The 11,910-nt window shown below is 39.7% G+C and overlaps 1 protein-coding gene across 2 annotated transcripts in view; it reads right to left on the bottom strand.

The window, feature by feature from the left end:
- LOC111873919 (AFG3-like protein 2) overlaps window positions 1-11,910 on the bottom strand; it is a 44,459-nt gene that overhangs the window by 4,126 nt on the left and 28,423 nt on the right. The window contains exons 11-15 of one of the 2 annotated variants that reach the window (XM_023869013.2): window positions 9,668-9,894; window positions 8,666-8,866; window positions 7,995-8,189; window positions 4,237-4,495; window positions 947-1,246 (exon numbers count right to left, since the gene is read on the bottom strand). In XM_023869013.2, the coding sequence (XP_023724781.1) occupies window positions 4,241-4,495; window positions 7,995-8,189; window positions 8,666-8,866; window positions 9,668-9,894 (878 nt within the window). In that variant the 3' untranslated portion in view covers window positions 947-1,246; window positions 4,237-4,240. Of the gene's footprint in view, window positions 1-946; window positions 1,247-4,236; window positions 4,496-7,994; window positions 8,190-8,665; window positions 8,867-9,667; window positions 9,895-11,910 lie in introns of those variants that run through there. The other variant, XM_023869012.2, reaches the window with a different exon arrangement.

Raw genomic sequence — 11,910 nt, 5'->3', positions numbered from 1 at the left:
TTTCACATGGTGAGTTGAAACACTATTTTCACACTAGTGTGAACCGAGCTCTGCTTTCTTTGGTCCGGTTATGCTAACACAATGTTCTAGGGTAGGGGTGAAAGAATGCAAGGATTTGTGGAAAGTTTCAAGAACAGATATACTGCCCCAGTTGGTTACTTTGTATCGATCTTCAAGTGCGTTAGCAAAATGTCAGGGTGTAAAAGGAAGCGTGTCGTGTTAAGTATTCAACAGAAACTCGTATGAGCCGGGCTTCGAAATGTTAAGCAGTGACGAAACCGTAAGTTCAGTGGGGCTGCAGCCAGAAGAGCGGGAAGAAAGTGAGAATGAGGAAGAGGTGGACAGTGCTGCTAGTAAGAAAATATCACTTGGTGCTGCTCTTAATCATTTGGAATCCTTACTACACTATCTTGAGAGTGAAGAGAACAGTTCATTAAGTGACAAGCTAATATTACGTAGGCTTCGTACGGATATCCGTAAAAAGGAAAATACCACGAAAAAGCAAACGACAATATTACTTTTTTTTTGTGTGTTAAGTGTGAATATTCGTAAAAAGTGTTGGATGCTGTTGAACACTGTGATTGAAATAACTAATTCACACTTCAGTATAATGTAAAAAAAGTATTAAATAGGCCATGAGATGACATAAAAATGAGGTTGAGTAAATTTAAATACAGGTAGACCTATAGTATTATGAAGGTACAGTATTACAGTACTACTTTTAATAATATTTGTCTTAACCACGTTTTCAATTAATCGTGATTTCCATGCCTGGAAACCATTATCCTGGATAATCGAGAGTTGACTGTATTTATGTATTTTAAAAATCAAAACACCCAATGTAATAGTAGTCGATGTTCCCTCTGATGATGGTCTATAGGGACCGAAATATGTTAGGGTGCTAAGAAGTGAAGTAGTAAAAGCTTCAACAGTCACACTGGATGGAATTGTTTTATCATTTGCAATACTGTTAGTGTGAAGGACCAGAATGAAACAAATCAAAGTCAAATTTGTCCTCATTTTTCACTTGAGCCAATTGATCACCCACTGCCACGAGTATCTGATCACTAGCATACAGATTCTTTTTACGTTTGAATGAACAGCCGTAGGAAGAGATGGGACTGTGGTAGATGTCTGGACCAGTGGTGATGTTTAATTCTGCATTTTGATTTGAAACAGAGGAGTGCGCTGAAAGGCCTGGAGAGACTGAGTTTTGTGTAATTTCTTGTTCTGTTTCTTCTAAGTCCTGTAAACAACAAAACACAAAAATACAGTTACACCCCAAGCATGTTAATCTCCCTCTCTGTTTGTATGTGTCTCTCTCTTCCTCTCAGTGCCTTCTGTCATCTGTTTTTATAGTGCCCTACATCGCAAGAGGAGTGGAAGAAAGTTGCTAAGGCGTTTGAAGATCAATGGCAGTTTCCCAACTGCATAGGAGCCATGGATGGAAAACATGTGGCTATCACGCCTCCTCCAGGGGCTGGATCATTCTTCTTCAACTATAAATATTTTTAAAGCCAGGTTTTATTTGGAGTTGCAAACGCCAATTATGAGTTATTATACTTCAGTTTTGGATCAAATGGGCATGTGTCTGATGGTGGAGTTTTTTCAAAGCACAGACTTCTAGAGGACACTTGAAAGTGGAAGTTTGAATGTGCCATAGGAAACAATTGTTGCTGGGAGAAATATGCCTTTTGTTCTTGTAGCACATGATGCCTTTCCACTAAGGAAAGACATCACGAAGCCTTTCAGCTGTAAAGTAAACACACCAGCCTGTAAGATATTCAACTACCGTTTGTCTAGAGCTCGGCAAGTGATTGAGTGTTTTTGGTATCATTGTGGAGAGATTTGCGGTATTACAGAAACCCATCTCTATCATAGATTTGACTAGCGTCCGCCATACTGTTATGGCCTGCTGTGCCCTGCAAATTTTTTGTACAGCAAGATTCCGAATCAGTACACACCACTGAAGTGTTTGGATGATGAGGATTTTGAAACTGGGAATGTTATGCCTGGGTATCGCTGCAGTCAATTTATGGATCTGGAAAGACAACAGCGGATTTTCCTACCCAGGATGCAAAACTTGTAAGAGAGTTGTTTTTGGAGTATTTCAATGAGGGAAAAGTTCCATGGCAAGATAAGTTCTGTTTTTTGAGCAGTAAGATTCCAAATCAGTACACACCATTGGAGTGTTTGGATGATGAAGATTTTGAAACTGGGAATGTTCCGCCTGGTTATCGCTGCAATCAATTTATGGATCTGGAAAGACAACAGCGAATTTTCCTACTCAGGATGCAAAACTTGTAAGAGAGTTGTTTTTGGAGTATTTCAATGAGGGAAAAGTTCCATGGCAAGATAAGTTCTGTTTTTTGAGCAGTAAGATTCCAAATCAGTACACACCATTGGAGTGTTTGGATGATGAAGATTTTGAAACTGGGAATGTTACGCCTGGTTATCGCTGCAGTCACTTTATGGATCTGGAAAGACAACAGCGAATTTTCCTACCCAGGATGCAAAACTTGTAAGAGTTGTTTTTGGAGCATTTCAATGAGGGAAAAGTTCCATGGCAAGATAAGTTCTGTTTTTGCACAGCAAGATTCCGAATCAGTACACACCACTGGAGTGTGTGGATGATGAAGATTTTGAAACTGGGAATGTTACGCCTGGTTATCGCTGCAGTCAATTTATGGATCTGGAAAGACAACAGCGAATTTTCCTACCCAGGATGCAAAACTTGTAAGAGAGTTGTTTTTGGAGTATTTCAATGAGGGAAAAGTTCCATGGCAAGATAAGTTCTGTTTTTTGAGCAGTAAGATTCCAAATCAGTACACACCATTGGAGTGTTTGGATGATGAAGATTTTGAAACTGGGAATGTTACGCCTGGTTATCGCTGCAGTCACTTTATGGATCTGGAAAGACAACAGCGAATTTTCCTACCCAGGATGCAAAACTTGTAAGAGAGTTGTTTTTGGAGCATTTCAATGAGGGAAAAGTTCCATGGCAAGATAAGTTCTGTTTTTGCACAGCAAGATTCCGAATCAGTACACACCACTGGAGTGTGTGGATGATGAGGATTTTGAAACTGGGAATGTTACACCTGGTTATCGCTGCAGTCAATTTATGGATCTGGAAAGACAACAGCGGTATTTTCCTTCCCAGGATGCAAAACTTGTAAGAGAGTTGTTTTTGGAGTATTTCAACACGGGTAAAGTTCCATGGCAAGATAAGTTCTGTTTTTAAAAACAGTACCTCCAGGCACAAGGCTCTGATTCCATACATTTAGTAGTAAAAAACTTTAACATGCACAGAATTATTTATTGTTTAGCATTGTAATCTATAATTTTTAACATTCAATAAAAGTTTGATTTTAATTACACCACTTACCTCTGTATAACTAACAAGACTTGAAAACCTGTTCATGACCTCTTCTTGGTCTACCAGGAACAACAAATCTTTGTAGTACCACAATTTCGAGACATTGAGGCCTTCGCTACTCATTCCAGATTTCTTAGCCATCAATACTTTCTTCCGTTCCTTTCTGAAACTGCTAAGTAGATTGTTGATCTTTTTCAACACAGTTTGTTAGCTTGGGGATCAATTGTTTTGATTTTTCCCATCAGTGCTAAATAAGCACTCTCTTTCATCTCATGGCTGTGGTATTCTTTGCGCTTGACCTTCCAAATAGAAGGATGACCACAAAATTCTTCAATAAATTCCAGTAAAAGTCCTTCGACCATGTCGCCATAGCATAAACTACAAAATCACGGTGCAAGTTTCAAAATACCATGTTCTAAGAAATGACACACAACGCGAAACATTACTAAAGAACACAAGACAGCAGCAGCAACTGAGCAATCGGCCTGCCGGTATTGTCACACACGTGCGTTCCGCCTGTCACATGCTACGTCCTGCAGGTAGAACTGAGGGGTTTCCTACAGTCCAAACGATTGGCCGGCCTGCCGCATCACACACATTAATTTTGCCTTTCAGTCTTCAACTGTGCAGGCCGGACAGGAGGCCAAACTGTGTGTGTATGGGGGCCCTAAGAGTTGGAAAGAGGAATTTTACACAACAAAACATGTCTTAGAGTTCATTTGGCTTAAAGTAATTACCCCTTGTATAAAAGTGGCTGGGATATAGTGCTCTAATGTATTTATAGCAAAGACTGATTGTTTCAGAAAAGACAGAAATGGAGGATATTTTTATATTTGGTATTTATTTAACTGACTTCTCACCTCATCATGGAGCTGTTGAGTCTGCTTTGCGACTCTGTCCTTCACCATTTCCACTGCCGTCTTCCCTACTGCCACCTTCCTGGTCCCTTGGCTGATTCCATTCTTTCAGACCCTCTGGAAGACTTGTGTCCTCCTCAAAAGAACCAGTACCCTCCACGAATTGTTCATATGTAGATTTCTCAGGAAATGGTCTCGGTCCAAGCAGTTCAATCATGTCATTACGACTCAAAATCTCTTGTTTCAGTAAACGTTCTGCAATCTATAACAGGTTCACTGGTATTAAACATACCTTCAGAGAAAACAAAATATTGTAACTTGGATGGCGCAACGGGAAGTAGGGGTCACATGAACTCTGCAGTCTCGCAAGTGACGTCACATACCTCCACCCCTTCCATTATTATGCAACGCTCGGTAAACACTCCGTTGCCTCCCGTGGTGATGTAACAGCACTTCTCATTGTGATGTAACAGGGGACACCATGGTAACTACACAGCAATAAACAACTCTTTGCGGCGTTCAATGCTTGTAAACATGACGTTACACAACAGTGGTTGCTATCACGTAACTGTTTTCTGTGTTGTCAGTGTGGAAGCTACATAAGGATTGAGTAGCGAGTATTGAGTATTGAGTTACTACAATGAGCCAGTTACCAGTATCCAGTAAGAGGTGAAGTCCAGCAGCTACGAGTTGAGTTGTATCGAGTGCATGACAGGGACTCCAGCAGGAGAAGTAATCGTGATACTGCTGATTGCAGTAATTGGGAAACTGTGAATTGTGTCAATGTAAAGCGAGTGGAATAAATTCGCTATATCCAATTCGGCGTGAAGTTATTTGTCGCCTGACATACACCCAACATGTGATAATATTATCTTTTGTGACAGTGGGAGCACAAAATTTGTGGTCTAGAACATAGCTGATTTTGCAGTGAATTCGATAAATAACAGGCTACAGTGATGCAATATAATGATACATCTATAGCTGGATAAGATTATCTTTATGAACAAATATGTGCCAAAAAACTGAACTATGATGAATGTCTGTGATCATAAAAATCTGTAGGATAAAAAAGACAATTCTGTAACAGATTCTTGTCATATCCATACAAGAAAATATCAACTAAGAAACTGTGAAGTATATTCAATTCACAGTTCCATCCATTGTATTACTGTTTCAATGCGTACTGGCTCCAGAGGTATCTCTTCAGTACAGATTTTTGCGTTACTTAACCACGATTTTTTTATTTGTTTATGGCTTATTTAACAACATTGTCATCATCACTAAATTTAAATGAAGACAAAGCAATTACCTGCATGTACTGCTGTGACAGTCCAAACCTTTTACAACTCTTTAAGGGACGCTATGGTCCTCTTTAGCCATTTCAGTAGTGACTGATTTATTGGGGAGACCAATTCATTAGCATGTTATGACTTGCTTTTCGCATCTGGACAGAAACAACTGCCTAGTTTTGTTACCTGCAGCTTGGGTGACCGGAAAAGGGATGAGGCCACCATGGGAGGCAAGTCTGTAGCTTGCCGAAGATGTAAATTTTGTTTTGCTGACAGTGTAGCTGTCATAAAAGTGTCTTTGGAAGGGTGTAACTGGACCCTAAACTAAGAAATAACCGCTTTCACATGTGGGGTTCCGGGTTCTATATCTTTGGGTCTCTTTATTCTCAAAGTTCGTTATGTGATTGTCTGGTGCTGATTGCATGATGGATTTGGCCAGTTAAAATCAGCCAATAGGAAACTATTCTTGTTTGAGAGAGAGGCCATCGATTAAAATCCTAGAAAGGGGATGAAGCAACGCTCCCGCAGGATAGCAGTCTTAAAAAAAAAGGACTTGGCGTTTTGAATTCATCGGAGGCAGACATCATTGGGCTGCACTCTCCAAGTTTATCTAAATTTATGAGTCTTTATTTGGTTCGATTAATCTTTAAAAGTAATAAAAAGAGCACATTACTCCGTACTTGCTAATGAAGTTACAATATTTCGCTTCTGAATAAACAATTTGCGGAGAGCAGAAATAGCGTTGTTGATTTCTAGCAGTGGACTGGCTTTAAATGTGCGGTTTCCCCGTTGCCTCAGTTATTACCTTAACATGATCCTGATAAGAGTCAAGTGGTCTACTGAAGCCGGCAAATAAGTACAAAGATATAAAGGGGACAGTTACACTGCTCATGCTGAAAACATTACCATTATATTTGGACAACTCTTATCACCGATACTGATACACTGAAGCTTGACATGTTCCTTAACGAAGACTAGAAATCTCAATTCCAACCAGTTCCACCCACCACTTTGTCACCATCTTTTCCTTAGAAGACAGGAGCTCACATTATACAGCACCAATTAACTCTATTTCAGCTGCAGAGATTATAAATTGCTGAATATAACAGGAAGACGATGGGAATTGCAAGGTGGCAGTCATGGCCTATTTCGGGGAATTATCCAGCATTTTCCTGGACAGAACACATAAAACAAAGAAAAATCTCACTCAAGATAGGCAGCAGCCAGATCAAGATTTGATCCAGATGTTTCCCAAATATAATTTTCAGGCATTACTGACACACAAACTCACTTGATTTGTTGTATACTGATGTTAAGCAAATAAAAATCTTATACTGTCATGATATAAGGCATGATGGATATACATTGGACATCATTAGTTTTCAGTGACCAGGCTTTCTCTTTGTGTGAGGACTGAAAGACATTTACGAGCATTTCAGAGCAGATGTATGCAGCCTAGGAAGAATATATGTAAATATATGGGATGAAAATTTATGTCTATGGGTGAAATTTTAAAGTTCATTTTTCTTGTACAATTAATTGTCGTTACGTAATGTATCCAAATAATAAAACTTGAAATTTTGCAAAATATTTTCCATTTTCATTTTCTTGCACATAAACATGCATTAATCCATTTAACTATGAAACTCAGTTTTATGAAGTTAAAAAAAAAGAAAGTGAGTTTTCTTATCTAACGCCTATGAAAAATTTAACAAAATAGAAACTCTGAAAAGTGCTGGACAGATAAATTTATTTGGCAACTCCATATAAACTGTAGCTATTAGTTTTCACTGAATAATATGAAAGTATAACCACATTCTGTAAACTCAGAACTGGTGAGGAAGCAGTCATGACCTATTTTGAAGTCCCATCCAGCATCCTCCTGTACAGACTGAGCAAGATCACACAAAACCTTCAGCAAAACAGTCAGTGTCCCAGCCAAGACTCAAACTGGGCTCCACCCAAATGTGAGTCAGAAGCACTACCACTTCATCCAACTGGCTCAACTTTAGAACCGTGTTTTATGCCTGTGTACACACACCATATTTAAGCAATAAATTTCACATGACCCAAGATTGTTTAAAAATTTAAAGCACATGCGATATGACCTAAATCATATGCTGGGGCACCACCATTAGTGCTCAACAGCATTTACCACTTCCGATCCTCTTAAACATGAAATGCTTTCCTGGGGATCTAAAGAAGAATGTAAACAGCCCCCACCATCTATCAGATACATGGAGGTACTTACTTCAAGTCCCACAACTCTGACAATGTCAATTTTGTCATTACAAGCTGAAACGACCTTAAAAGAATCCTGATGCATGAAGTGCACTGTAGGATTGTCAGAAGAAAAATATCAATGGTGTACCCACTGTGCCAGTCAACCAGAAAGAGTCAAGGCCTTCTGACACTTCAGAGTCATAAATAATTGTGAGAGACACATAGTCTCTTAATGAAACAGTAACATACCTTCTCCACATCCTCCTTGTGCTCTGTAAGCAAATTGGTGGCGTGCACATGTGCTTTCTTAATGAGCTCACGAACTTCAGAATCTATTATCTGCGCAGTCCTCTCTGAATATGGTTTCTCAAGAACCGTTTCTCCAGGCTGTGGCATGTCAAAACTAACATTGCCTACCTTATCATTCATGCCATATTGAACAATCTAGAACAGAGAATTCAACAATTCATGTGTAATATGTAAGTACAGGTATTACAAGCATATGAGATAAACACATTAACCTTATTTTATATCTACTACTGGGAAACCCGCCAATCATAGTGGCAACGCAGTCTAAAGCATGAAATATCTTTGCTCACTTGAACACTGGGATCATAGGTTTGAATCCCACTCAAGGCACGGATGTTTGTCTGCGTTTATTCTGTTTGTGTTGTCCTGTGCAGGTAGCAGCCTTGCGATGGGCTGATTCCCCATGCAAGAAGTCCTACCGACTATTTAAGATTAAAAAACTGAAGTGAAACAGCATTTCACACATATCTTATGCTCCAAGTGGGAGCAACAGGAATAAACAGACAGACAAATACATAGACTAGGAAACCCTGTTGGCTGCTAATGCCCAATGACTGGGAAGCAAAAGAAGTAACTAGGCAAGACGACGTGTTGTACTAAGACATACACACCTGAGCATATGCACTTTGTGTGACTTTCTTTAAGTCATCCTGTGCACCTGTTGTTATTCTTCCAAAGAAAAGTTCTTCAGAAACTCTACCACCAAGTGTCATGCACATCCGATCGAACAGTTGCTCCTTACTGTATAAATACTGCTCTTTGGGTAAGTACTGAGCATAACCCAATCCTTTGCCCCGAGGTATAATTGAAACCTAAACAAAATAAAACTTAGGGTTAAAATTACATATTGGTAACACAATAATTTTAAAAACAGCATATATGATCATTACAAACATCAATATAAGAAGGAAATTTTAATCTAAATTCAGGGCTGTATTACATGAAACTAACATAAGCTAAAGTTCATTTTAAAAATGTACATCATCCTGTAAATGTTGTAGAGGCATCACAACCGTCTCCACAGAGCAGACTCCTTCTCAGGATGCTAATATCTGCTCAGTTGATCAAGAAATTACCTGTTCTGTATGATACAAAGTTTATTACTGTGTTCACAGGACCCTGTCCACTCAACCTTATCCTGAGCCAGTTAAATCTAGTCCACTATCATATCCTCTTCCTTTACAGTGAATTTTAACAGTATCCTCTCATTTATGCGTACATTTCCCAAGTGCTCTTTCTTTCATATCCTCAAACTAAAATTTTTCATGCATTTCATGTTTCTTCCATACATGCCACACATTCCATTCATCCCATTCTAACTGATATATCAAAAAGCCGTTCACCAACAATTTCACAAGTGACCTGGGAAGGTGAGAGAAAATGGAAGGACGAATTTTTCCATAACTTTCCTCCAATCTCTTATTGTCTGTAAACTTGAATAATTAAAGTGACAACAAGTACAAAATTGCAAGAAAAGTTTCTTATAGAAATTAAACCATCACAGTCATAAACCCTTTTAATACGAGTAGCAGAAATTGTACCTCTGTGTATTATTGAACTGAAACACACCGATTCTCATTACAAGACTTTCATACCACAGAAGACATCCTAACCTTTAATAAAGGATCTGCATACTGCAGGAACCATCCTGCCACGGCATGCCCGGCTTCATGGTATGCTACCGTCTTCTTCTCTTCAGGCTGCAAGACGTTGGTTTTCTTTTCCATACCAGCCACAACTCTCTCAATCGCCTGTTCAAAGTTTTTCATATTTATGGCATCACTTAAATCTCGAGCAGCAATTAAAGCTGCTTCATTACACACATTAGCTATATCAGCACCTGTTCAAATGAAACAAACCACATTACCATGACTGTAAGGTAAAAAAGGTAAAATTGTCTGTGTTTAACTAATTAAGAACTATGCCATGAAGACATGAGGGAGAGTGGACATACAGATCAATGTGTTCTTGACCTAGGCAATAGCAAGTGGTGAGTGGTCACCTTCAAACCCTGACAACTTTATTCCTGGTGAAAAAGCCCCTGGTATCCACTGGATAAGAGACTGGGTGCGCACCAGAACTGGTCTGGGCTACATTGAAAGAAGAAAAATCTTGCCTCTGCTGGGACTCATACTGATCCCTTGGCCTTTTAGCCCATAGCCAGTCATTGTACCAACTACTCTATCTCAGGTTACCACTGTATTCACCAAAACTCCATTACAACTTCCATGAGTTCAGATTCTGAATTGTATTTATAAGGAAGATTTGCTATAGATAATTTACAGTTCCATATAATTGATCCAAGGAACAATGTGATTCATTATTGNTAACAGTACAGCTAGAAACCGCTCGCCAGAACCACAGGAACTTTGCTGCAAGACAGGCATATGTAACGATGACTTGGCACAGATAAAGTCGTGTCTTATTTATACTCTGTTCTACTGACAACAGGCCAGCGAAAAATCTAACAATCTACAGCAAAACCATCAATTATTATGGGCGTTATAACATAGGTGTGCAGCTGAACGAAACATACACGTCGAACCCCCCCAGACGATTTAAATCCCTGACGAAACATACACGACGAACCACGGCAACGGGTTAAAAGCACTTTCTCAGCCACACAGATTGGTAGCATGGATGTTAGGGACCTGAGGTTCCCACACCAGTGAATATTAAGATTACAGTCTTCTGAGTTATGATGCCACACAGTTTGGTAGACAAGTACTAATATTTCTGAGGAACTTTCTACCTCCATCTTTAGGGTTGATGGACAGAGCAGACTCCTCTGAAACATTGGTATTGTCACGTGTTGGGTGTATAACGCAACAAATAACCTCACGCCTTACTGGATATAGCGAATTTGAGTCCACATTCGCTCTTACAATCACACAATTTACAGCTTCACAATTACTGCTATCTGCAGTATCACAAAAACTAGACTGCAAATGCCAGAATACAACTGTCTGGTTGCTGGCTAACTCATTACTCTCCGCTGGCTAGATTGAGAACTCAGAATTGACCGCTGGCTAACTCGGAACTGACTATGAATAGTCTTCGCTGCTCTGTATCTATGCTCGTTCCGGACAACGCAGAAAACAGCCACGTAATAGGCACCACCGCTGTCTGGTGCCGTGGTTACCAATGTTACTGGTAACGCTGTCGGGAGTTGTCTCTCACAACCACTGTTTACCCGCGTTGCATAGTGACCAGTGCGCCGGGACTCAGCTTGCTTCGGCTCTGCTTGGCACGTCACCGCCGGCAGGGGGGTGGGGGGGGTGTCCCGCATAGCGCGACACGTCACAGTATCTATCTACCACACATCACTGCATCACATAATCTGCAGACTGATACAGGATGATGAAATAGAAAATACAGAAGCAACTCTATTTTAAGAAACTGAATTTACACACACACTGAAAATGCCAAGACAGCACCTTAAAAAAAGTCAACACGCTATTCCTTCAACAGCCTTTCTTATTCACTGGATAATCTAAGAATCAATCATAAACTCACTGGATAATCGAAGAATCAATCATAAACCCAGAGTAAAACTTGGTTATAGCAACATCGGTTTCTGCGACACCTTGTCTATTGCGTCAAATATTCAATNCGTTACATATGCCTGTCTTGCAGCAAATTCCTGTTGCTTCTGGTAGAACTTTCCTCCTCCAAGCTGTTATGAATGGCGTGTTTTCTTTAGTATGAAGTTATAAACAGCAGAGACGTGATATGTGCTGTGTTTATAATATCATATTGCCCTGAGCTGGCCACACTAACACACTCAATTGGAATTCTTAGAAGAGGGATGTCCAAATTTTATTCTTGCAAGATCGATTGATTTCGCACAGTACAT

The sequence above is a fragment of the Cryptotermes secundus genome, unplaced genomic scaffold (genome assembly GCF_002891405.2).
Source record: "Cryptotermes secundus unplaced genomic scaffold, Csec_1.0 scaffold639, whole genome shotgun sequence".
In the NCBI taxonomy this organism is placed as follows: domain Eukaryota; kingdom Metazoa; phylum Arthropoda; class Insecta; order Blattodea; family Kalotermitidae; genus Cryptotermes; species Cryptotermes secundus.
This window is presented reverse-complemented; position numbering and strand designations above follow the sequence as displayed.